Source organism: Dinoponera quadriceps, unplaced genomic scaffold (genome assembly GCF_001313825.1).
Source record: "Dinoponera quadriceps isolate SergipeBrazil2010 unplaced genomic scaffold, ASM131382v1 scaffold397, whole genome shotgun sequence".
Lineage (NCBI taxonomy): Eukaryota > Metazoa > Arthropoda > Insecta > Hymenoptera > Formicidae > Dinoponera > Dinoponera quadriceps.
Window position 1 is genome coordinate 52,404 of NW_014554705.1, and position 24,303 is coordinate 76,706.

Sequence of the window (24,303 nt, forward strand, 5' to 3'; positions counted from 1 at the left end):
ACCTCGTTCGCGCGCGGTCGGCGCCGACCAACTTTGCCCCGACCTGGAATCTCGTTAGAGCCCGGTCGAAGCTAATTACAGCGATCCGCCGTAGTTTTGGTGCGCCGGCAATTTCACAGAGGAAATTGAAAGTTCCGACCGCTGCACCGAAAGTGCGGCGGAATCTCCTCCGGGAATAGTATTACATCTCGCTCTCTCTCTCTCTCTCTCTCGGCGCGGCAACGCGGAAAAGAAGAGCGATACTCTCTCCCCTTGTTCTCGCTCCCCGAATAAGCTTGTTAGCGGACGGACAAACAGTATTGGTGATTAAGCGCGAAGGTTTCGGCGGAAGGGCGTGAATCAAGGAGCCACCGATAGCGACACGCGGCGCGCCCACGGGCTTAATTAAATCGTTAGGTCCTCCTCCCCCGTCGGTAATAACGGGTTTCGATGGTGCCCTGGACCAGGGCTGTTTACGTCGAAGACCGAGACCGCTTACGAGGGCTCCGACCACGCGCAAGCGGCTCTCTATACACAGACGTCGCATTAATATCGCGCGTGCGTTTCGACCCACGAGAGAGACGGGAAATGGGGACGCACAAGGGTGTCTCTTACCGATGGCCAAGAAGTGTTCCCTTTGAGCCTTGCGTTTCTATGATCAATTTTCAGCCGAAGCTTGTCGAACATAGGTCGGTTTGTCGCGTTTATCGTTGCTCTTTGATTTAAGAAAAAAAAACCATCAGTTTTCGCAATCAAGTTTCAAACTGAAATCGGACGAAAATTCTGCTTTGAACCGGCAGGGAAATGATTTCATCGGCGTCAAAATTTTCGATGATTTGAATCGGAAGCCACAAACGGAAGGCTAAGTTACGATAATTGGTAGATTTTGTATGCACACGCACACACTCGCGCTCGTTTTGTAAGATTCAAATATTTTTTCGGACGCGACAGAAGGCTAAATCGTTACCTTGGGCGAAACGAGTTTCGCAACTCCGGGCCGTAGACCACCACCCCAGCTCGTCTCGAACGTTGCAGAAGGGGTGCACGTATACGATTATAGGTGTACCCACCCCCTTTGCTGGCGAACGGCATGGCATTCAGCAATGAGTCATTCCCCCTATGGGTGACCCCCGAGTCGTGACGTCATTACCGAGCCCTCCTTCGTGCGCTGGCTGTGCCGGCGAAAGCATGTCATCCTGGACTTATTATGCAAGGGATAGAGAAGGCAATAAAGCGATGTTCCCTGGAGATTTCTTCGGCAATATCGCTGCGGTCGGGGAACCCGTGTGCCGCGCAATTCCAAGCGAGACGGCTGTGCCCTCCGTCCCCCTGCCGCCCTTATCGCGGATATTATTTTTCTAAGAAGTGCTCCCAAATGTCGCGATTTTATGTACTTTTACTACACAGGGCTGTTCAGAATTAAGTCGCAGGATTTCGTAGATACACACCGCTTGAACCGACACCGGCTGATTTTAACGAGAATCTCGACGATGAATTTTCGAAAGGCCAATATCGAAAGTAAGAAAACCGGGCAACAAAGGGCGTTCTTCGAGATAGTAGAGAGAGAGAGAGAGAGAAAGAGAAAGTGTCTCTTGACAAAATTCGCGATTTCCGATTTCACCTAGGCGGCATTCTAATTCGAAGTTCATTAATCAGGGAGACGTTTTCGCGCGGTTCTAAGAATAAATAAATAAATTATGTGGCGCGGGATTTATCGGAATCTCAGTCAAGGGGAAGCTCTCGATGCGAGATCACTCGTAAACTAACCGAGGAATCCGCAGTCGAGAAGAGAGAAACTTCTCTCGGAGATCACTCTGCGAAGAACGTGAGAACGGCCGTCGCACCGCCCTCGATCGCCGCTCGAACCCGAGACTTTTTCCCCTCCCTTCGCGTAGGACGGGCAATAAAAATGGGTAGCACAACTTGCCGTCAGCGCTTCGTAAAACGCTTCATACTGCGATCGCAATCGGGTCGGCCGGGCGAGCGAGCGAGCGAGTGAGTTGTTGTAGAAAAGGTCACGCGTTTTTAGCACGATTCGAGACTCGTGCGCTGCCCACCTCGTGGTGTCGCATGTATTTATGAAGGAACCACGCGTCGAAAGGGTGGCGTCGCATTGTGCCAGCGAAAGGGCGTCTGGCTATGAACGCGGAAAAATGTCAGCCGCATCCCTGAACCGGCGGCGGCGGCACGTCCGCATTGACGTTTATTAATATTAATAGGGAATGCGCGATGCGTCAGTGTTTACTAATATGATTTAGTTAATTAACATTAATACGAATTTATAACGATTATGGGAGTGATTAATTTAGCGATGTTGACCGTCGCAGCGTAATAATGCTAATGTACCCAACGGATCAGCAACGGAATGTTTGTCGCCAGAATTTCCTTAACACAGACATTATCACAGACGTACACGGGATCTATACTGGTGGCTGTGAACCCTTACAAGGAAGTGGACTACTACACGAATGTGAGTAAAATTGATCGAATTACTCTTCTTACTCTTTTTTCTTTTTGCTCTTGTTTACGAGGCTCGCAAGAATCGCGTGCCGCGCGAAATCACAGGGTGTGTGATTCGCAGAAAATTCAACAAATCTTGTCCCTCGATTAACGCAAATTGTCGTATCATTCTCGGTCCGGCCTCCCTCTTCCCTCTCCTCCCCTTGGCTTATGCAATCTTGGCATTACCATTGCACGTAGGAAGCGACGCAAGAAAATATTGCGTATTGTCATGCAAAGTTAATCTCCCGGCGGCGAAACAGCTGGGATTGCCGCGACGTTGCAATGACGTTTGCCGCTCGCACAATTTGGAAGGATTTACGACGCCTCGACGGTGCCGAATACAAAACGTGCGAATCAGGGACGCGTTTTCGATTCTGGTCGAGGCGTGGATGGGTGGTACATCGAGTGTTATCGGCACATGAAACGTGATCGATCGAGCGTGTGTAATACAGATGCGTGTGGATCGTTCGCGCGGCCGCGTTTCCTGCCGTTGACAAAAACCGGAAGCGCCGGTGAGGAATAGTAAATATCAAACACAATGCGCGACGCCGTCGGAAAAGGGGGGAAAAAGACCCGTACGCACTGCACGCGACAATCTCCCGGCGGAGATAAACCGCCGTTGCCGTCGTCGCTGAAAGATTAAAACTGCTGCCTCGGATCTCTCCTCCTGTTCTCTCCGGCCGACGCACTTTTCACGTTGCAGCGGCTCTTGCCGCAACGCCGCGCCGGATAGTGCATTACGAAAACGAGAAGCAGCTGCTGTGTGGCCTGCTTAGCGAGTCCCCAATGGCACTCGACAATGCGGCGTTAACACTACGTTGCCCACCGCCTTGCCTCGATTTTTGCTCATTCGCTGCGCAAAAGCTCAGCCGCGAACATCGAATTACCGGAGGTACGGCTGTGTTTTAAAGTTTCGGAAAACCTCCATTTTTTCTAGATTTTATTGCGGGTTTTTTTTCTTTTTTGCTTTCTCACCTTCTCTATGGGAAGAAGTGTGGCGGGGTTTGACCGAACACACGTGAATTTTTCTGGGCGAATTTTTGCACCGTTGGGAGAAAAAACCGAAGAAACCCGCGGAAAAATAGGGGAAAAAACGATTTTTTTCCGAAACTTTAAACTTGTAGATGTGGCAAATTGATACAATTCTAGACACACAGATCTTTTTTACCTTGTTTTATTGACACCGATAGACCGTACCGCCGATTTGTCGAATGCAATTAATTATTTACGATGTGCGCTTTAATGAAACCGATGGTATCATGATAGGAGGTCACCGGTGACGTCACGGTATTCAACGTGTTAATGTCGTGATGTGATTTCACGATGTGTGTCAGTCTCTCCTTTAACCCTCGAGTGGTCACGCGGATGACAAGTGTCCTTCATTTGAAATTGACATTTTCAATAAAAGAATCGCTTTAGAAAGTGATAATATTTATTTATATATAGAAGTAACAGTTATAAAAGATATTATTTGAAACGAACGAGAACAATTCCTAACTGACAAATACACGCAAGAGAAAAATATTTCTTCACTACATGGCGCATTAATGGTAACTAATTAATGTAGTTAAACTAAAGCTGTAGTTAACCAAAAGCTAAATTATTTAGTTACAGTAATCAAATATTTGGTCGGCAAATATTCACGCAAACTACTTGTTACCAAATCCCTCTTTCAGTGTCACGCAACCGTTATACACAGAGATAAAAGTACTTAAAAATTTACTCGAGGGCGAGAGTTACATAAGGTTCATTTTACCAGAAGTAAGGTTTATTCCCGTAAAATAAGTTTCATTTCCTAAAATAAACCTTGTGTTCCACGGATAAATTTTTAAATACTTTTTTCTCAGTGCACGGTTAAATTTCTCGCGAGATCGCGAAAGTAACGCGCAGCGTTGCGGTTTTGCTTCGCGCTCCGTGCGTTCCTCACACGCACGCACACTCACACACCTAAAACCTCGATATCATCGCCGCAGTACGCGTGAGTGTGCGTGCGTGTGATATCATGACCGGACGCGGGCGCGGATGTGGAGGAAGTGTACGCACGTGCAATCTGCGTAACATTCGCGCGGTCTGAAATGCGAACGCTTCCTTGCGTGTATCCACCTCGATAGCGACGCGATTCTCCCGGTAGCGTGTGCACGTGCAATTTGCGTACGGTCCATTATCGCGGTCGCGAGTCCGCGAAACCGCGCGACTACTCCTCGCAGAACGCGCACGGTCGTTTTTATCGTATTGGTTAACGACGCTCCTCTCGCAAACAGGAAACGGAAGCGGCGCGCGACGACGACGTGCTTAAATCGCGTCATGATATCGCGGTAAAACTCGGGGACTCTCCTCGGCCGTTTTTTTCCCTCATTTTTCTTTCTAGGTCGCGTCGACGACGACGCGAAACTCGACAGATAACCACGCTCGACTCGGCGCATCATTCGCGCGACCACGTGGCTGTGACAGCCGATAAACGTTAACAATTAACCACCCACCGAAACGCGCTTATTAGCGCGGAATCGCGCCCGACTTTTTGTTATTGAGAACGGTGACGACGACGACGTCGTCGTCGAGCGGGGCGATCGAAAGCGGGAGGGATGCTTCGTGTATCGAAGTTTATCGGCTCGATAAATTCCACGCGTTCGGGCGCGTTTATCCGCTGACGGGGAGCGGGAGGAAGGGGCGGCGCTAAGTGCACGCTCTCGATAATCGAGCAGTGCACTTTCTTTCTCCCTCCAACCGCTGCCCGACAGCGGTCTATTTTCGGGGTGCACGTGAACGGGTGCGCTCGCTCGTTCTTTTGCTCGCTCGCTCGCGTGCCGCGCACTCATCGTCGTCGGCGATAGTTAAACCGCCGGGAGAATGCCGAAGCGCCGCCGTGATTAGGCCGCAGGACCCGAATTATTTCTGGTATCAAGTGCCAGGCGCGCCAGAACCCGAGCGAGGGGGAAGAACACGCCCTGTCGCGGGAGACGAGTTCTCGGGAAGAGAGAGAGAGAGACTCGCCAGATAAATTGATACTCGGAGACCGCCGGGGTAATATACACGGAGCGTTAAGAAGAAGAGGTCCGAAAGGCACCTTGGGTGACTTTTAGAGAACGGGGTATCCTTTTAAGGCGGAACCGCGCCCTCGATAGAAGTAGATCGTATTTTCCAGGTTCGATTACGGCGAGAGACGCGGGGGAGAGGGGGTGGGCGAGACACCGCCGTTTCTCCTCGGCGTGTCGCCTCCTCCCCGGCGATTATATCCCCTCGGCTACCTCGAAATCTCGAATCGCGGAATTCGCACCACTGGGACTCTCTTTCTCTCTCTCTGTCCACCACGATTCCATAATGATGAACGACGAGCGTCGGCACGCGAGCGCAGGAAAGAACGCTCGTTATCGCGCACACACGCGTGACAATGTGACACGCGATCGCGCATTATTTTTACACGCGCCGAGGGGAGAGGGATTCGCATGTCTCGCGAAGGTCAGCCGGGGTACCGAGAACCCCTACCTAGGCCAGCAGAAGGAAAAGGGTGGCACGCCGTGGTGTGGTGCACGCCCCGCGTTATTGATCGCGCACGAAGCGCGCGCGGGATCGGATTCGGCGGCATTCGCCGTGGTCGGTCGGCCGCCCCGGTCGCCTCGGCAGTGCACGTTTCTCCCGGGGTTGTACCCTCCGCAAGCTGCGATCGCGATCCCGGCTGAATCGCCGAATTTCGATCGACGCGATCGAAATACCGTCGAGAGCGAGAAGGCGCGAAGTCGCCTTTCAGGCGGTGAATTTCGGAAGATCGGCTGAAACCACTACTCGTACTTAAATAGAGAAAAAGATATCCTAAAGTTTAATGAAATCTCTTTGATTGAAACAAATTAGTCTTTTGGAATGGAGAGCACACTGAGAATATCCATTTAGTTGGCTCGAGCAATTTGCTTATTACAGAACACTTAGAAAGGACACACATTGTCGTCTCGTTGTTGCCGTCGATTGTAAATACGGACAGATTACGCGAAGCTACGCTGCGCCTTGCGCTCTTTCTCTTTCTCTCTCTCTCTCTCTCTTTCTTATCACGTTTTGCACAATTCGCCATGTAAACTGTCACCCTTTCTTTCATCTCCTTTCTGTATATATGTGTGTGTATGTCTCTAATTAGTCTACGTGGCTACTTTTACTTGACGAGTATCGACAAGACGACAAGCGGAGATTCTCTCGGCTATTATTACGATTGTCCTGTGCGTCCCGAGACTCTTTGATCCTCTTTTCAGCTCCCGCCTTGTCTGACTCGTGATAAAATTTCTATCTACTTCTGCTCCCAGCAACCTCGGTAGTTATTCATGACATTTCAATCTTATAGCGACGAGCGTAGGATAATAATAAACGAAGCTCGAAGGATTGCTCTGACGTATTAATATTGCACTTCCTCCCTGTTATTGTGAGAACGGCAATAAAATGTTTCTCCTGTACATGCAACTAACTTAATTAGTGAGATGTATTTTGCAAAATTTCAGATTTCAGCTTTCCAAAAGCGCTCTGCATCGACTCAATTTTACATGTCGCGAAAACGAGTTTGCGCGATTTATCGGCCGATTAACTTTTTTCTGCGGATTAAGTATCTTTCAATGTCCACTCTGGGCTTTTACGCGTGTCTCGTCTAGTCCAGGAGTTTGTTTCGACGTCGCTGTTGATCGATAAGTAAGCGAGTGTACTCTGATTGCCGTATCACGTGAAGGTAGATGATTGCGCGGACGGTATATACTCGCGATCAAAGTCGTGCAAACATTTGACAGCATTAATGGATATACAGGATCCATAAATGGCGAAAGTACACAAAGCCATTCGCGGAGTTTTCGCCAGCTGTCGGGTCACGGTAATCGTGCGATTATAATTTGATTGTCACATAACATCGCGTCTCGGTATAAAACAACGATGAGGAAATCGATAGAAGTTCCGCACGAAAGTATTTTTGTCTCCCGTTGAAACTTTATCTAATCGGCAACTGAATATCGCTTGCAATGATGATTGCAATCTCCACATCATGTACGGAATTCTTATGAAAAGATAATAATTTACGAATCACTTTCTCTGTACGCGCGCGTGCGCGTATGTGTGTGTGTGAAGTAGTTAAAATGAATATAAGCCATAATTCTCACCGTTCTTCGAGAGAAAGAGATCTCGGTGTTCAATTTTTCAACTTGCCGAAGCGATTAACTATGTAATTCGATTTGCGGCCAGTCTATCGGACACTCGGGCGTCACAGCGGCAGAGCTAGAGCTTAATCGACATTCAACACTTGCAATAATCGAGGAGGCCGACGTACCGAAAGTGGGTCGACCCATTTCATCCGCAGGTACGATCGCGGAACTTCCAATCGCGTTCCTTTGTACGAACGAATCGCAAACAAGGTCTCTCCCGGTGCTTCCTCCGGGATAAACAGTCGTCGTCGACGGTGATCAGCCGGTCGTTCGAACAGACATTTCGCGTGCCGATGCGACTCGCTGTCGATCCGCTCGGTTTTTTTTTTCGGGCTCGCGCCACCTGGAAGAAATGGAACGAAAAATTTCGGGATTTTGTTATCGGAGCATTGACACGCGTTGAATTCTTTCACGGGCGATACTGATCGATGAACGTGACCCACAAACGAAATGAAACGAGGAATCGACGTCCCTTTGCGCTTCCACCGGAGTATCGGAGTCAACAACGTTGTACAGCGCGAACGAGAGGGCGGGGAGACAGAGAGAAGCTTGACTTGACTGAAAAGAGCCAAGCTGCTTGACCCTTTAACGTCGTGTGCAAGCTTATTTTTTTATGCATTACTCTCTCGTCAGTTCGATACGTTCCATGAATCTTTTCTTTTACGGCTGAGCGCTCCCTACCTCGAAAGAGTCACTGTTCTTAAATTATTATCTGAAACCGATCGTATGCTCTTATTTATTCTTAATTGTTTACCTGTCTTCCTTGCGATTCGCTTTTTTCAGACATGCCGAAATTAACGAGCGGTCGTGCGACTTTTCGTCGATTTCTATCGTTCAGCGTGTTCGAATTATCACGAATCGTAACTTCAGAGAAGCGACTGATAGCAAGAGAGGCAAAAGGAATTAACCAAATTGACTAAATTTCAGTTGTACTATATAGACAGCTAATTTTCACCTGTGAGATCTAGTTTCTTTAGCTATGAGAACTATTTCTTTTTTCCCGTGAGCGCGACATAAAATTTATATATCGATAAAGTATGCAGCAGACAAGATGCTCTCAATTTTGGAGTAGACGTAAAACTTGCAGCGTTTGAAAGATCGAGCGTGGCACGACAAGGAAAATGCGCGAGACATTATCGTGTGTCCCAAGGTGGATATTTACACGTGAGTCCACAGTCTGCTTCTTCGGGAGGAGAAGAAGAACTGAAAAAAAAGAAGAGAACTGCCGAAACTTCCGGAGCACCACCGCCACGCGTCCTAACACGCGTATTTTTATATTCCAGCTTATTTTCTTAAAGGTTTCCGACCCTACCGCGACTTATCTCGCTCAGCCCATCTCGACAAATATACCACGAGATAATTTCTATCAAGAATAACCCGCAGCAGGGGCTGCGTTGAGGCTTCCCAAGTCGCACGACCCAACATGTGACAATCTGAAAACTCAGAACGAGTTTGAGTTGAGTGAAATTAAACAGATCGTTCAATCGTATCGTTTGATGACATACGAGAAGTATCGCGATCGCAAACTTTTAACTTCTAACCTTTTATGGCAGATTCATTTTAGTAGAGGATAGTTTTATTCTTTTTCTCCTTTTTCAACGCAAAACATCAAACAGAAAGAACAATTACATCAATACCGTCGCTATTCTCACGACCGCCGAGATCGACTTCCACACTGAAAATGGAATTCGGCAACTGCTATTAAATATAGAGGGTAAATAGTGCGGGCCAAGCATGGAGTAATTATTAGAAGATAATTTAATTGGATAAAATAGATACATAATTCCGAGAGCCAAAATTTAGCCGCTTGAACTATTGCATTTAGGTCAAACTAAGTTACCAAATGTCGTCGAGATATTAATTTTCAAAATTTAGTTCACTAACATAAATGTATAATTCAAGCAACTAAATCTTACTTCTTGGAGATAAATATTTACTTTTTTCGACCAAATTATTTCGTAACTAGTGACTAGACACTCGACCCGCATTATTTAACGCCATACACTTGATAACAAGTATCAACATTTGATATGTGTCGGCCAACTGTTTGATCACTGCAATCAAATAATTCTCTATATTGCATATATCGCAATTGAATTGTATATATCGCAATTGTATATTCTCAAATTATTTGGCCGCAGTAATCAAACGTTTGGTCGGCATATATCAACCGAATTTTGGTATTTGTTGCCAAACCTTTTTTTCAGTACAGGCAAGAAGAAAATTCAATCAATCAGATCGTATCCGCGAGGATTTTGAACGAGCGATCGCGGATGAAGCTTGTAATTATTATTCACGCGTCTCAGAATGTGTTCCGTTGATTTCCGTCTCAGACGCTACAAGATCCGTGCTCGTCCGCGCTCATTAATCTGCCCCGCATCGAAAAGCCCGTTTTATCGCGGATGCGACGTTACCCCTCCCGTGTAATTCCAGCCGAGCGTATTTTGCGCGTTTATAACGAGCTGACTGGCGCATCGGAGCGCGCCTCGCCGCCTCGAGGGAGGTCTGGCGCAAAACTGGGTTGCGCTACTTCGGCACCGAGGGACTAACAACCCGGCGTGCGGCTCACACGCACTGCTCTCGGATGTGTTAATGATCTGCCCGTGGGGTCGGCTCGCTTCGCGAGGACACTCTGTGACACACGTCTTGCAAAATTGTGCCCCGTTCTTTCGCGAGGGCGAAGTCGGAATTTCGCGGCGCGTTCTTCATCCGGCAATTCGATGTCGCGTCTGCGGGCTCGCACGAGAAAGATCCTTCTTCCCTCTTCGATGGTAAAATTCGCATTTTTACATAATAATAAATAATCTCCGACTTGACGTTTCGTAATTCCATGTATCCACTGTACTAACTACGCCTCAATCGATATTGACATCTCTCGGCGATCAAGCTCGAAGAGTCTCGGATTTTTCTCTCTCTGAACTTCGTCGGGAAAATGAGGCAGTTCGAGGCACACACGAATATAGTTTTAAAATTTTATAAAAAAGAAAATTTCCTCCCAATGTTCCGCGGATTTCTGTCCCCAGGATGCGACAAGTCGTCTGGAAAAACTCATGCGCGTTCGGTTAAAATCAACCACATTCACCATTTTCCGCAAAGAAGATAAGAAACCAAAAAAAAAGAAAAATCCGTGACAAAATTGGGGAAAAACGGATTTTTCCGAAACTTGAAGATCAAACAGGCGCGAGCAGGTGATGCGCCTTGTTTAAAGCGCCGCGCATACGAGCACGCCGTTTCCGCGCACACGTGTGCACAACGCGTGCACCACGTCGTCCCGGGGGAGAAGACGAACGAGCGAACAAACGAAGGGGGACGGCGGCCGATGAAACTCAGTCGTCGGATGCGTGCCTGTCGAGTGTCGTCGCGATTAATCGGGTTACCGGGGCAGGCGGGCTACCCGCGCCAACATTTTTAAGGGCTCCGAGTCGGGTTATCGCGCACGCAGCTCCTCGTATTATTATCACGTCCTCTCCGCCCTTCGCCGAAAGGCCTCCTCGTAGAAAGGGCTTTTTTCACCTCGCACGCTTCACGAGCGCGTCACGTCGGCGATGATTTCATCGCCGCATAAAATAACGCGACATTAATTCCGGACACGGTCGCTTTTGTTAATGAATTGCTAACTATCGGATTATCGTAATAATATATAGCAATTACATGATTGTTGGCCGTATAATGATACGGCGGGATTATGCAATCGATTTGCATCGTGCGTTCGCGAACAGTCGTTCGTTCGTCACCCTATAGTAGTGCTGCGGCTATGCGAAGCGGGTCTCGCAACTCTTCATCGGAAAGACGATTCACCAGGACATTCTTCTCGGCGGGGAGGAGCCACTTTCGGAGCACCATCCGGCGTTTCGCTCTCTCGCCTTCACTGAGCATCTCTCTCTTTTTCTCTCTCCTCCTCCGGAGAATAGATCGCACGCTCACGTTTTTCGCGCACAGCAAGAATGCCGTTGTGCGATTTCGGACCTGACGGGGCCTTTTAAGAACGAGTCCATTATCACGGCGGCATCACCACCTCGTTAACGGCCGGAACCCGTTTCACACACACACACACACACACAGAAAGAGAGAGAGAGAGAGGAATCCCTATTCTCTCGTCTTCCAGGAGTACGTGAATCGATACCACGGGCAGAAGATGGGCGCCCTGGAGCCGCACGTGTTTGCTTTGGCAGAGGCGGCGTACTGGTCCCTGCAGGACACGGAGAGCAACCAGTCCTGCGTGATATCAGGCGAGAGCGGGGCCGGCAAGACCGAGACCACCAAGTTCATCCTGCAGTACCTGTGCTCGGTGACCAGCAACGTCGACACGTGGGTGGAGCAGCAGATCCTCGAGGCGAACACCATCCTCGAGGCCTTCGGTAATGAAATTTGTTAACCGTTCCGCTGATAAAAGCTGGCCGTCAACATTTGTCCATGCGGTCTCGAGGACGCGCCGCTCTTCCGGCATACCGAAATCTCGCTTCGTTCCCGCGAGGAAGATTAGCCGTTATCGCGCGGACCTCCGGCCTAAAAAGCGCGCGCTGTTCGCTTTATATCGCGTGACGGCGATTTAACAATAAGAATTGCATCGCGAATTCACGCTAATTGGATGACGTAACGATTCGCGTGCTGGACGAGGAGATACGGAGAGAGTTACGCGCGCGTGTTTCATTCGCGGAATTTCAGATTCTCTCTTCGGGAAGAAACTCAATTTGTCTTAATTCTCGACATAATATTTACGGTACTTTTCGACACACCCATGCAATTGCGTTAAACTAACACTAAAATTTTGGTGAACCGTTTGGAACGCACGAAATGTGTTAAATTTGACAATTTTTTCATTGATGGTAAATACGAGGACGCGACGAATTATTTCGGGAAGGATTGGACTTCGTCCCGTCGTAACAAGTGTCACACGCGAGCGAAACGAGAATCAACGCTGTATCGAAACCGAGAGAGAAGCGCGATCGCCGCGGGGTCAATAAAAAATAGATTCCGATCCAACGGTCCCGAGAGCTGCACAGCCGCGGATTCGTCATCGGAGGCTCGACGCGAGCGCGCGGCAACTCAGGTGTTAAATGCATTGGCGAGGGGACGACGAAGAAGTGGGTCACTGGGGAACGAGGTTTTGTGAATAAAACACGCGCCCCACCGACGTCGTTCATTCATCTGCATAAAAGAAACAGTCTTTCGGTCGCAGTGTTATTTTCGACGCGACGTCCAATCTTAGCTGCCTGTCTCCGCGTCCGTTTCTTATACCTATACTAGGGAAAGATCCGATGAAATCCGAGAATCCAATCTCCCGGTGTCTCGTGTTTCCAGCAAGCCGATATTTTCCCCCTCGGACACGCGCGTGTCGTAAAGGAACATTGGAGAGACGCGTCAAACGGCCGAGAAGCCGTTCGGCGAGACTTCCTTCGTCGTGTTTTTTTACAAGAGCTTTTAGTCGCACCTTCCGAGGAAGGCGCGATCTTTCATACGTGACGCGAGCTTCCCCTCCCCCGCCCCCATGATCGACAATAGCAGGAGCGTCGATTAACCGTAGAAACTCGATCTGCGAAAAAAACAAACAGGCAACGCGAAGACCGTGAGGAACGACAACAGCTCGCGATTCGGCAAGTTCATGCAGGTGTGCTTCGACAGTAAGTGGATGATCAAGGGATGCATCATCCAGGACTACCTGCTTGAGCAGAGTCGCATCACCTTCCAGAGCCCCGGCGAGCGCAATTACCACGTGTTCTATCAGCTGGTCGAGGCCGGCACCAGGGACAAGGAATTCGCCGAACAATATAAGTTGCAGCCGGCCGACCACTACAAATATCTCAATCAGTCGGGCTGCGTGAAGATCGACGGAATTTCCGACTCCAAGAAACTCGACGCCCTCAGGCTCGCCTTCAATGTGCTCCAGGTAAAGTTCGATATATCGCCGCTGCTTCTCGAGAAGAGAAATTCTCAACATTCCATGCTCATTCCTGTCGCGTTATGATCGAGTAATTATACATCGCGCGTGTGTGTATGTAGGTCGCGCCGGAAATGTGCGAGGGTATCTTTCGGGTTCTGTCGGCTATCCTATGGCTAGGGAACTTGAGTTTCGAGGATGTCGACGGGGAGAGATGCGAGCTTTCGAAGGAGGACAGCAACATAGTCGACACAGTGGCACCGTTGTTGGGCATGCAGGTGGAGGATCTCACCAAGGTGGTGTTGATACGGCAGATAAACGTGCGCGGCAACATCACGGAGATCCCACTGAAAGTGCAGGAAGCCAGGGAAAACAGGCACGCGATGGCGAAGGCGCTCTACTCGCGCACCTTCGCCTGGCTCATCAATCACATCAACAACTGCACGAACCCGGGCCAGGACAGCTCCCGGTTCCTCGGAGTGCTTGACATTTTCGGCTTCGAGAACTTCGCGTTGAACAGCTTCGAGCAGCTCTGCATCAATTACACGAACGAGAAGCTGCACAAGTTCTTCAACCACTATGTCTTCGCGCTGGAGCAAGAACTCGTAAGTTACCTTACCCTCGGAATTTCCCGGAGCGAAGTCTCATCTAAAACAAATAAATATTCACTAAATAAACGATTATAATTGCATAACAGAATGAGGTACTAATGAAAACAGTCATTAATGGAATGGAATAGTAAGGATATGAATATTTAACTGAAACCTAGATTCTTAATTTAAACAATTTAAAGACATTATTACAAGCTTTTGATTAGCTTAAAACGTTATCTTTATTATATATTTATACAGGGTACTTTCGGGACATCCTGTGTATTTTCTCTCTCTCTCTCTCTCTCTCACTTGAATGATATATATATAAATAAAATTATATTTGATATGCCAAAGAGATGATTTCCCGTTCTTCAACCACTATGTCTTCGATAGATAAATAAAAAAAAAAATAGGGGATTCACTCCAGACGAATGGAAGTTCGCTGGAACTCGAGAGAGACGCGACTGTCGCTTCGCACCTCTCGCGCGGAATTTCACTGAAAGAAATTTCGAAAGCACATTCGTGCATTTGTCGATCGGACGAGCGGCCGACGTACAGTCGACGACAGCGGAGAGACACGTCAGACGGTGAATTTACTTTTCAGTATCGCCAAGAGGAAATTCAATATTCCCACATCACGTTCACGGACAACACCATGTGCCTAGAACTGATCGAGAAGCCCCCGCGATGTGTTCTTAAATTACTGACCGAGCAATGCCATATGCCGAAGGGCTCCGACCTAGCCTACCTGACGAACCTGCACGCGGAATTCGAGAACCATCCGTGCTACGTGAAGGGAGACGACCGGCGGAAGTGGGAGAAGGAGTTCGGGGTGAAGCATTACGCCGGTTGTGTGACGTACACCGTCGAGGGCTTCGTCGACAAGAACAGGGACGTGCAGCAGGACGTCTTCTTCGACTTCATGTCCAGGAGCACCAACGAATTCGTGCAGGAGATCACCGTCTACCAGGATTTACTGGGCTGCACTGTTGGGCGCGCGACCGGCGGCGCCACCACCACCACGATGTCCCGCGGCACTTCCAAGGGCAAGCCGACCTTGTGCGACTCCTTTCGACATCAGCTGCAGGCCCTGGTGGACGTGCTGCAGGCCACTACGCCGTGGTACGCGCGTTGCATCAAGCCGAACATGGAGAAGACGGCTAACCACTACGACGAGAAACTGGTGTTGGACCAGCTCAAGTACCTCGGCATGTTGGACATCATTCGCATACGCAAGGAAGGTTTCCCGATACACATGTCGTTCCACGACTTCGTCGCGCGATACTGTTGCCTGGACAAGAATCGATTCTCGCTGGTCTGCGACGAGAAGGAGGCGACCAAGCACTTGATCGCCAGCCAGGGCATACCGCAGACCGAGTGGCAGATCGGCCGGACCAAAGTGTTCCTCAGGAACTACGTGCACGAGCCTCTCGAGGATTCCAGGAACAAAATGGTGACCAGCAACGCCATCGTGATACAGAAGACCTGGAGAGGATACGTGAAACGACGAGGTACCGACTCTCCCACGAATTTCCCCGACACCTTGCATTTCTCTCACTGTATGGTGTTATCGTGTTCCGACAGAGTATAAGCGTGTAAGAGAAGCGGCGCTGAAGGTGCAGCACGCTTACCGGGGCTGGAAGTTGCGGATAATGTTCATCAGGAAGCGCAGAGCCGCCATCGTGATCCAGAGTCACCTGCGGGGCGTGTTCGCGAGGGAGGTGGCCGCGGCCCTGCGTGAAATGAGGCGAGTCGACGAGGAAATGAGAAAGAGGGAGCGGCTGGAGGAGGAACGAAGACTGATGGAGGACAAGAAGGCTCTGGAGGAGAGCCAGAGGTAAGGGAGACCCGGATTGCCCGCCGGTGCGATTTTCTTCGAGCGTTTCGCGTTTGGCCGACCTCGTTCGACGGCGCCCGCGTAAGATAACCGTTTTAGGTATGCGTGCGATCGATTGTGCGTTAATGTGCTTTCCGTTTGTGTCCCTTGTAGCGCGCAGTACAATGGTATTATCGGGATGGAATCCGGGTAAGTTCTCGACGGAAGCTCATTTTCGACGGGCTGCACGAGGCATGCATTCGTTGCATGTTGAGTGTATCATCGCGTAGTACCTTGGCGAGCATTATCGCTTCCTAGTCTCTCACACACGGCCGTAAAGGTTTGCCCGAGACCTACCGAGGCCACCTTTTATCTCCTCGATCTTTTCACGAAGTCCCTCTGACATTTTTCAAGAAAGAAATCTCTCCGGAGCTCTGAATCGGTCGATGGGGGCTCACCAGGTCCGGGTGTCACTTTGCATACATCGAAACACTGACCACGTCTTTAAGCGTTGCGTCATACTCACTATATGTTACTAAATAGCGCAGCAGAATTACGCGAAGTTCACCGTTTAGTCGTAGCACCCGCACTCGCAAGAAGACCGGCGACTTGTGATCGAGGAGCTGGCAGTAATCCTCTGTGAAAATTACAGGAAGGCTCAGGAAGAGATCGCCGCGTTGTCGCAGATGGCCGAGCAGATGAACTCGAAGATGGCCGCCACGGATCTGCAATCGGTGGATCTCGACAATCTGTTCTCCTTCTTGTCGGACGTGCAGTCGACCAAGAGCAATCAGATCATCGACGAGATCGGCGAGCGGATGGACGAGCTGGTGGAAGACCTGGACGTCGAGTTGGAGACTGTGATCCAGCAAGAGATAGAATTAAACGCCAAGGCCGAGTCGAAGGTGACGTCTCCCAACGGGCAGCAAGAGCTGTCTCCGCAGCAGCAACGTCTGCCCTGCGCGAACAGCATGAGCAGCAGCAAGCTCGGCCAGCCCAGCCTGCCGGAGCCGACCGAACCTCCGCCACCGCCGCCGCCCCCGGCACCGCCGCTGATGAACGGCGGCGACTCCTCGAGCGACAACGGCGAGCCGATCTACGAGTCGGTGTTGCCGCGCGACGAGAACGAGCCCGGCAGTCCGATCAGCGCGGGACAGCTGGTGAACGGCGAGTCCAGCGCTTCTTCGCCACCACCCGTGCCGGGCGGCAAGATGAGCAAGGAGCAGCTCGCCGGCAGTCCTCCGTCCAGGCCGGAGTCTCGCAGCTCCAACGGTCATCATCATCACGCCCAGCATCATCATCATCACCAGACGGTGCCGCAGGCGCAGCAGAACGGCCACGATCAGCCGCAGCAGCAACAACAACAGCCGGTCGAGCAGCGCGAGCAGCGGCGCAAGTGCCGGGTGGAGCGCAAGCTGCAGGAGCTCGAGGACAAGAAGGAGCCGGACAACGAGGCGACCAACTACCACGACATCATGGAGTTCGCGCAGAACTACTTCAACAGCCACGAACGCTCGCCGGAGGGCACGATCATGGCCACGCTGACGAGGAAGTCGCGCGGCAAGAGCGTCGAGTACATCCCGAAGTACGAGATGGTCACCTACTACAAGGGGAGCAGCATCCCGAACTCCCACATTCACATGTACGATCCCGACAACGTGAATGTCGCCTGCTCCGTATTCAGGGTGAGTGATATCCACGTAACAAAGAGCAGTACTCTAACTTTCATTGAAGACGTAGAGCATATATTGATTTTCTGATGCGAATACGCGTGAGTCCGCGAGGATCTCTGATGGAAGTTCACCGACAAAAAGTATAAAGGGTAGTGGATAAAGGTCAAATGACACTTACCGGCCTTTCTATAATTATCGATAGTTAATTATCGAGGTTCACGCGAGTTTTTATCCACTCCCTCTTTCATACGCGAATTTTCCACGCGGTATTTCGGCGTTTCCTCCGACTTTTTCACATCGTTTTCCAGGACTTGTGCAAGTACATACGCGGCGAGATGAAGCTGGACCAGGAGATCCAGACGATCCAGGGCATTATCGCATACGGGATCGAGCGCGAGGAGCTGCGCGACGAGATCTTCGTGCAGTGCATCCGCCAGGCGACGAACAATCCCAACGCGGAGTGGGCGGAGCGCGTGTGGCTGCTGCTGTGCTTGGCGATCGTGGCGTTCCAGCCCAGCAAGCTCCTCTATAAGTACTTCGTCTCCTTCCTGAAGAAGAATATCGCTCTCGAGGGCAAATTGCGGCAGTACGTGCAGTGGTGCGTAGACAATTGCAAGAACACGAAGGTCTCCTGCAGGCAGCACCCGCCGTCGACGGTGGAGATCGCCGCCATGAGGCGCCTCGGCACCATAGTCTGTCGGTTCTTCTTCCTGGACGGCAGAACGAAGGCGATCGATGTGCACCCGACCGACACGGCCGCCGACGCGGTCGCGAAGCTCGGCGAGAAATTGGGTCTCCGCTCGTTGGAGGGCTGGGCCATCTATCAGAGCAGACCGGACGGAGAGGAACATGTGCGGGCTCACGATTACCTGTACGACGTGATCGCCGCGTGGGAGATGTAAGTTCGTCGATCGCGTCCTCCTGTCCGGGGCGTGTCACCGACTCTTTTCTCGTTACAGGAAACAGTGCAAATTGAACACGGCCCAGTCGTCATTCTCGACCTTGCGACGCGGTAACAACACCACCCTGGGCAGCGGCGACAATCGCTTCGTCTTCAAGCGACGATTGTTCCGCAACCCGCGCGAGATATCGCAGGATCCCGTCGAAGTTAACATGCTCTACGCACAGGCGGTCTACAACGTCGTGAAGGTACGCAAAGAGCAAGAGAAATACTTTATTAAGATGTAGCATAAATTTGTTTGATCTTGTAATATCACACTTTAATGGAAACAGTGGGATATCTTGAAAACGAAGCAATTGACAAAAAAATTAATCAAACAAAAGTTTTTCACACAAATCGATTCTTCTCTTTATTCTGCGTATTAAAGTACCAGAGTAAGATCATTGAAAGGTGAATATTTTTTTAGATATTTACTTTTTATTCTAATATTTTATATAATATGCTAGTCTCTCTCTCTCTCTCTCTCTCTCTTTCTCCCTTGTTTGAAGACTCAGGCTTTCGTTCTCATTTTTGTCATTTCGTTCGTTGTTCCTTCGTTTCCAGTGCGACGACTTCCCGGTGTCCGAGAAAGTGGCTCTGCAATTGGCCGGCCTGCAGGCGCAGGTGTCTCTGGGCGATCCCAAGGACAACGACAGGCTTGATTATTACAGCGAGGTGGACAGTTTCCTGCCTTACAGGATCAGCCGGGCACGTGGCGACGACGTCTGGGTGCCGATCATCGCCCAAGCGCACCGACAATACGGCGCCGGACGTAAGGAACTGGCGGCCAAGGTCCTGTATCTGTCCTGTGTGATGCAGTATCCTCTCTACGGCACGACCATGTTCAACGTGACCTATCGTGGCTACTGGTCCTACGGCAACCAGCTGATCCTGGGTATCAACTGCGACGGTCTCATGCTGATCAAGCCGGACGACAAGTTCGTCTTATCAGAGTACCGTTACCAGGATGTCGAGAGCATCATGCTCGACCCGAGCGACTCTTTCATCACGCTCTCGCTGCTGCGACACAATCCCGACAGTTCGCACAAGTGCTTCGTCTTCGAGACTCCGCAGAAGAACGAGATTGGCAGCCTGATCGTCAGCTACTGTCCGGCGCTGGCGGGTTGGATCACGGAGAACGAGGTGCCGACGAAGAAGCTGAAGGGCATCACCAACGAAGATCGCATCAGGCTCTACCACAATCTGGTCAACTGCCGGCGAACATTGGTGGACACGGAGCTCCTGAGGAAACCTCAGGACTCCGGCGGCGGTTTCCTGCGCAACACGCTCAGACGACTGTCCAAGCACAGGATAGAGAAGCTCAGGCAGGAGCACGGGAGCGCCGACCATGGGGAGACCTACAAGGGCTTCCCTTACGCTTACTGGGCCTTCAGCCGGCAACAGATACCGCAGAGCTTGGCGAAGCTGCCCGATCCCGACGAGCAGATGGCACTGAGCATCTTTCAGTTGATCCTGACGTACGCGGGACTCGGTCAGAACGGCGACACGGTGCGCCGTGTCGAGGACGAGCACGTGAATCTGATCCAGACCGTGATGGAGCGCTGCATACGCAAGGAGAACCTCCTGGGCGAGCTGTACCTTCAATTGATCAAGCAAACGACCGACCATCCGGACCCCAACAGCCGCGTTAATCTCCGACACTGGGCGTTGCTGTCCCTCGCCTGCTCCGTCATCCTGCCGCCGCAGAAGGCCATTCGCAAGTACTTGATAGCCCACCTGAAGCGCTGCGCCAGCGACTACGTCACCGAGGAGGGCAAGTACGCGAGGTTCGCGGAGAAGTGTCTGTATAAAACGCAGGGCACCAGGCGACGGCAGTGGCCGCCGAGTCGCGAGGAGATCATGTGCACCATCAATCGTCGGCCGATCTACGCGAGATTCCACTTCATGGATGGCCAATACCACGCCGTCGAGTTTCATCCGTCCGCGACCGCCAGGGACGTCATGGAGATCATCAAGACCAAGATAGGACTCGAAGAGACCGCCATGGGTGCGCGTTGATCGTAGTTTGTCGCTGTGCATCACATTCATTTTCGCAGAAATTTCTCATTAATTACGTTGCACATTTCATTGTCATTTTATTCTACGTTCTCTCAACCGTGTGGATTTACTGTTGTGCCTCTGACGTCAGGTTATGCGATCTACGAGGTGTTAGGACCAACCGAGCGTTCACTGATCCCGGAGGAGAAGATAGCCGACGTCATGTCCAAGTGGGAACGCTTCCGAACGTCGCAGCAGAATCAGACGCAACGAAAGCACGCTCATCACTTCTTCCTATTTAAGAAACATCTCTTCTTGGACCAATACATGAACCTGGACGACCCCGTGGAGAAAGAGCTGCTGTATCATCAAGTGCTGCACGACTTGCGAGCCGATCGGTTCCCCATCACCGAGAAAGAAGCCGTGAGTCCCCTCGAGGCAATATGCTCGCACCTTTCTTTTCATCCCCACATCGTTACGTTAATCCCATGTCAAACCGGAGATCGAAGATTAGAACCCGACCAATCGAGACAAAGTCGATTCGTGTCTAATTTCTAATCCACGATCTCCAATATCCAGCCTGTCCCGGTCTATCGTTGCGTATCACGTCGACTCACGCGTTCACGCGATCACTCGCAGATGATGCTGACAGCTCTGCAGGCGCAGTTGGAAATGGGCGACTGCCTCGAGCAGGCCATAACGGAGCAAGATTACCGAACCATATCGAGCCACTGCCTACCGGCGCGACTGGTGCCGAGCCTGTGCGTGGAGGGTGTGCTCCAGCACCATCAATCCCTGCGCGGTATGACACCGCCTGAAGCGAAGAAGGCCTTCCTGAATCTGATTCAGTCGTGGCCGCTGCATCGCGCGACCATCTTCGACGTGATGCAGTCCTTCACCTCGAACTGGCCGCGCGTGCTGTGGCTGGCCGTTGATCAGCAAGGCCTCCACCTTCTCGAGCACCGCTCCAGAAACGCACTGTGCACCTATGAATACAGCAGTATTCTAAGCTACACCCCCGCCGTTAATTGCTTGATGATCATCACCGGCACCGACAAGAAGCAGAGCAAGGTCATCCTCACTACGTCGCAGGTAAGTGCCGGCACAGTCGACGGATTCACCTCAGTCGGCAGTCCCTGGCAAAGCGGGTTTTATTCTTTTCCTCCGTTCCTCTGGTCTCCAGACGAGGTTACTACAGTCTTGGGAAACCGGGAAAAGACATAGGAATTTTTATTGGTCAGGGAAAACCTAGAAGAGTCAGATATCGATTTCTTTAAATATTCTCGTCTTCTAAAAAGTATTTATAATTCTTTTTGTATTTTCTGTTTGCCTGAATTTCAACTGCATTCAGGATTATATTACGTTACTAAATTTCTATGTTTGTTTGTAATAATACAAACTATACCTTCAATTCCTGCTTTCAAACGTTAAAATTTACGATCGCCTATTAGTCAGGAAAAATTCTCCACTAGAAAACATGGAAGAGTCAGGGAAGTTGGAAATTCATTTTCTGTGACAACCCCATTAGCTTTCTCGAGACCGCTCATTCATTCCGATCTCGTCCCTTCCCCAGGCACATCAGATAGCGAATCTGATTCGCGAGTACATGGAAGTGCTGCAGTCGCCGCCGGAGATACCGCGAAGGGACTCGACGATGGCACAGCAGCTGGCTCAGCAGCACCCGCAACCGCCCGCAACTGTCCTACCGACGTCCGCCGGCGGACGCAAGTCCCGACCAGCTTCGGCGATGTTGCACAGAGGTGCTCCGGTGATCCAGTCGCAAGCTAGTTAGAATGCCAATTAGGTGACCCGCATTTCCAGAAACGACGACGACGACGATTTCCCTTTAACCTGGTACCCTAAGGTTCGAGTTCTCGTCGGGCGCGCACGTTCCATTGCCAAGTGCCATAAATCCCAGATACGCACAGCGCTACGCATGCGGTACTGTCTATTTTATCAAAAGAGAGAGAGAAAAGAAATACGCGCGACTATATATATGATATATATACATATATATATATACACACATCTATTACTGTACACTAACATTAATCTTCAATTACTGAGAACTCCGTCTTAACCCGTGCGACTCAAGTGCTCCCCTCTACATATAATTCTCTTAGCGTTACGTATTCTGAGATTCGAGCGCGCGGTAGGTTTCTGAGGTTTCAGTATCAAGTTGTGGCGAAAAAAAAAAGAGAATTAAAGGAAACGTCTGGCTCGCGTTAATGCGTCGCGCGTTTCTCAGCTGCTGAACGCAACTGCCTGTCGATATCGAATGGAAGATGTGCCGGGTAACTGGTAACTTTTCCCCTAGGACGGAAATGTTTTCGAATCGGGAAATTTATACTTATCACAAACTTAGAGCCAGAGAAGAAGATTCATGGTCAACCCTTGGGGAATCTTTTCCCGTAGAACTCGTAAAAAGTGCGAAGTTTCCTAATCTGAAAACATTTCACGTTTCCGCCCTAGGGGAAAGGGTGGAGCCGCGTTCAGCGGCTGAAACGCGCCCTTAGGTAGAAATATGAAGAATACGGAACAAAGTCTTGAATCAGTGATGCTCTTCTCGATCGGGCCTATCGAGCGATCGACGAGGCAATCGTCGTTTAAGGATGGCACTAGCCCTAGGGATACTTCTTTCTTCCATTATTTATTCAAGTTAGCTTAGACCTTGAAGTCGAGTCAAAGACTAGATTAATCTCCGCGATTAGCCGAGTTAGCGCAGCAAGTTGAGTGATAAATAACTGCCATTAGAAGTGTTACATTAAACCGCAGCGGGGGTGGGAAAAAAAAGATGAGAAGAAGAAGAAGACACGAGAAGTTGCCGAGGACTTTTTCTATTTCTATTGTGACCGTTATCATTGTTGCCTTTTTTATCGAGCGTCCGCCACCGTTTTTGATAACCATTTTTGCAGCAAACGAGGAAGCAAACGCGAGAACTATATTCACGGCGATATTCGACGATTTCGAGCGATCGATCATCCCGGCTTCGCGATCCCGAAGTCGCGTTATCCCACCATATCAATTGATGTCAAGACCGACGAGCGTGTTGACTAGCGTATCGACGAGCGTATCGACGCGAGGAACGAAAGTGGTATGGAAGAACCGCGCGATCACCCGATTACGAAAAGCGAGACCAAAAACTTCATCATCTCTCGAACGTGAACGTTCGATCGAACGTTGCCTGCCAAAATTGTTGTACACATACCTTCGAGACGATACAGTGCGGTGGCCAAGACTGTATAATATTCATCGATACTATAAATTCACGATGTATGCGTGTGTATGTATAATGCATATGTGTGTGTTCATGTGTGTGTGTATGTATGATGCATATGTGTACGTTCATGCACGTATACATGTGTGCGTGCGTGAGAGAATCTCCACCGATTACCTGCGGTGAGGAGCGCAACGAGAACCGCAGGATCATGACGCATGATATTATTTCGCGTGTCGAGAACGGAGACGGGAGCAACTCGCGCTACGTAGCGAGAAGAGAAGCTCTTTCGAGACGCTTATGTTTTTTGAGAAGAGAAGAAAAACGAAGATCTCGCAAACCTTTGGCCACCACTGTATCTCCCGAAATCGCGCGTCGAGAGGAAGAAAGCGGAGGTGACCGTTTTCTCTCCTTTGGAATCGATCCCGTTGAAGATCCTACACGTATTTAACCAACGGTGTATGTACCTTCCGCAAAAGTACCGCATTGTCCGTTGTTAAGCGACTCCCGTGTGACCCAGAGGCGGCTTGTATGTGAATGCCGCG

At 50.2% G+C, this 24,303-nt stretch overlaps 1 protein-coding gene across 2 annotated transcripts in view; it reads left to right on the forward strand.

Annotated features, from left to right (window-relative positions):
• Positions 1-22,738, forward strand: part of LOC106740940 (unconventional myosin-X-like) — a 34,424-nt gene extending 11,686 nt beyond the window's left edge. The window contains exons 3-16 of one of the 2 annotated variants that reach the window (XM_014612426.1): positions 2,387-2,449; positions 11,749-12,001; positions 13,196-13,530; positions 13,644-14,126; positions 14,719-15,625; positions 15,699-15,951; positions 16,105-16,140; positions 16,583-17,615; positions 17,912-18,501; positions 18,563-18,752; positions 19,108-20,551; positions 20,693-20,964; positions 21,181-21,633; positions 22,115-22,738. In XM_014612426.1, coding sequence (XP_014467912.1) covers positions 2,387-2,449; positions 11,749-12,001; positions 13,196-13,530; positions 13,644-14,126; positions 14,719-15,625; positions 15,699-15,951; positions 16,105-16,140; positions 16,583-17,615; positions 17,912-18,501; positions 18,563-18,752; positions 19,108-20,551; positions 20,693-20,964; positions 21,181-21,633; positions 22,115-22,333 — 6,531 coding nt within the window. In that variant the 3' untranslated portion in view covers positions 22,334-22,738. The remainder of the gene's footprint in view (positions 1-2,386; positions 2,450-11,748; positions 12,002-13,195; positions 13,531-13,643; positions 14,127-14,718; positions 15,626-15,698; positions 15,952-16,104; positions 16,141-16,582; positions 17,616-17,911; positions 18,502-18,562; positions 18,753-19,107; positions 20,552-20,692; positions 20,965-21,180; positions 21,634-22,114) is intronic. The other variant, XM_014612427.1, reaches the window with a different exon arrangement.
• Positions 22,739-24,303: the final 1,565 nt, after the last annotated feature.